Below are 1,864 nucleotides of genomic sequence, written 5' to 3'. Positions count from 1 at the left end.
TGCCAGCTCCAGCAGTCAGTCACTCGAGCACCTCCACCAGGTAGATGGAGATGCATCCACGGTGCCTTCTTTACAACTCATTTGGGATTTGGGGCTGTATTTGAGAAAATATTTGAGCTGTGAGATGTTAATCAGCTGCTCCCGGTTGTAAAACAAAAAAAAAAAAACAGCTTGTTGTCATGGTTACGCTTCATAACAAATGTCCAAAAGTAAAAAGGTTTTCAGTTAAAGTCCTTCCAGCTGAAGAGCATGTGATATCAGAGGAAGTAATCACCGCCCCCCAAAAAAAGAGTTTACATCCAGAAAAAAAGAAAATAAAGTTTTCAGAATCAACATCCCAGAATGAAAGTAACAGCTACTCCAACATTAGCCTTGAGCGGCGCAATTCTAGAACACCTGATGCATATATTTATATGATGGTACACTATAAACTTTAGCTGTAATTTAATAAATCCACATTTTCTGACCAAACTTTGTCTTTTTAAAAGCAACAGTTTTAGTTCAGTTCAAACAGGTTTATCAATGCATCAAATAGGAAAATTCCTCTGGATAAGCTGCCCAACCGTTTCTTTATCTATAAGAGATGAACATAAACTAACTTAGATTTAAATATAAAGGCTGGCAGGAACAGTTTTAATCCAAGTCTGATACAGATTATACAGTTGACTGTAACAAAGCTCGGTTGGAACTGATAAAGTTTTATTCTTTCCTCTCCTCTCTCATAAGTCCTCTCCTTTCTCTGCTCTGGTCACAGCTCCAGTTTTGGAGGAACAAATGTGCGTGGAGAGGAAATAGATGGAAAATAAAAGATGATGGCTCGGAGCTAAATAATATAAAAACTGGACAGGAAGCAACAAGTTTGCAGAATATTTTTTTAATCAGATCAGTAAATACGTAAAACATTTTTACAAAATGTTCAATAACTCCACAAGATAAATCAAGATATTTACCTAAAGGTTTTTTTGTAATAAAGCTGATTTTGTTATAAAAATTAAGATTTATATTAGAATCAAATACTTACATTCTGATTTACCCTAATGGACAACGTTTAAGCACCATATTGATATAAATAAACTTTTCCAATACAACAATAATTAAAAAACAGAAATAAAACAGGGAAAATGTACAACAGTACAACTTTCAGATTCAAGGTGTGTGTGTGTGTGTGTGTGTGGGGGGGGGGGGTGTATTCATGTGTGTTTTCAGGAGTTGTTCTTTATGTTTTCATTGTTATTGATCTCCATCCTGCTGATCAGTTCAGTCACCAGCTGCTGCACGGTTTGAGAACGCAGACGACCAACCTCCAGGACGCCCTCGTGGTTCACACTGTCAGAGTCATCGTAACTCTTCCCCACCTGCACAAGATCAATCAATCAATCCTGGAAGTATTAATAGTTAAGTTTTATCCCCCAAAAAATGGTAAATTAAACAGGCAGAACCCCACAAAACCCTTTTCAACACAGCATTTGGCTTATTTCTGTTGCAGTCCAGCATTATTGTTTTGACTTGGCCAAAATCAGTTTTTTAATCATATTGATCAGTGAGTTACCTTGTTAGTGATCAGAGAGAGACCAAAGACTCTCAGACCACAGTGAGATGCCACGATGACCTCAGGGGCCGTACTCATACCTGTAAACAGAGCAGAACATTTACAGAGAACAAGACCACTGCTGTTGCTTCCATAGTGAAGTTGTTCCTGTGAAATGTTGGAGTGTTTATATATTTGCTGTTAAACTTGACACGCTGCAGAAATCATTTGTAACTTTAGGTAATGACAAGCCCATCAATTCTATACGGAACTTGGCTAAATATGCCTTAGAAACTCCCACTTGATTAATAATTGTTTAACTTATTTGTAAAAAAA

General features: G+C 37.0%; 1 protein-coding gene across 1 annotated transcript in view; it reads right to left on the bottom strand.

Annotated features, from left to right (window-relative positions):
* Positions 1–1,160: 1,160 nt before the first annotated feature.
* pnp4a (purine nucleoside phosphorylase 4a) overlaps positions 1,161–1,864 on the bottom strand; it is an 8,321-nt gene continuing 7,617 nt past the window's right edge. Inside the window, exons 6-7 of the mRNA XM_037679673.1 lie at positions 1,550–1,629; positions 1,161–1,355 (exon numbers count right to left, since the gene is read on the bottom strand). Of these exons, the coding sequence (XP_037535601.1) occupies positions 1,203–1,355; positions 1,550–1,629 (233 nt within the window). The 3' untranslated portion in view covers positions 1,161–1,202. The remainder of the gene's footprint in view (positions 1,356–1,549; positions 1,630–1,864) is intronic.

The sequence above is a fragment of the Nematolebias whitei genome, chromosome 7 (genome assembly GCF_014905685.2).
Source record: "Nematolebias whitei isolate Nwh7 chromosome 7, NemWhi1, whole genome shotgun sequence".
Classification (NCBI taxonomy): domain Eukaryota; kingdom Metazoa; phylum Chordata; class Actinopteri; order Cyprinodontiformes; family Rivulidae; genus Nematolebias; species Nematolebias whitei.
The sequence above is the reverse complement of the archived record's forward strand: the minus strand, read 5'-3'. Positions and strand labels throughout refer to the sequence as shown.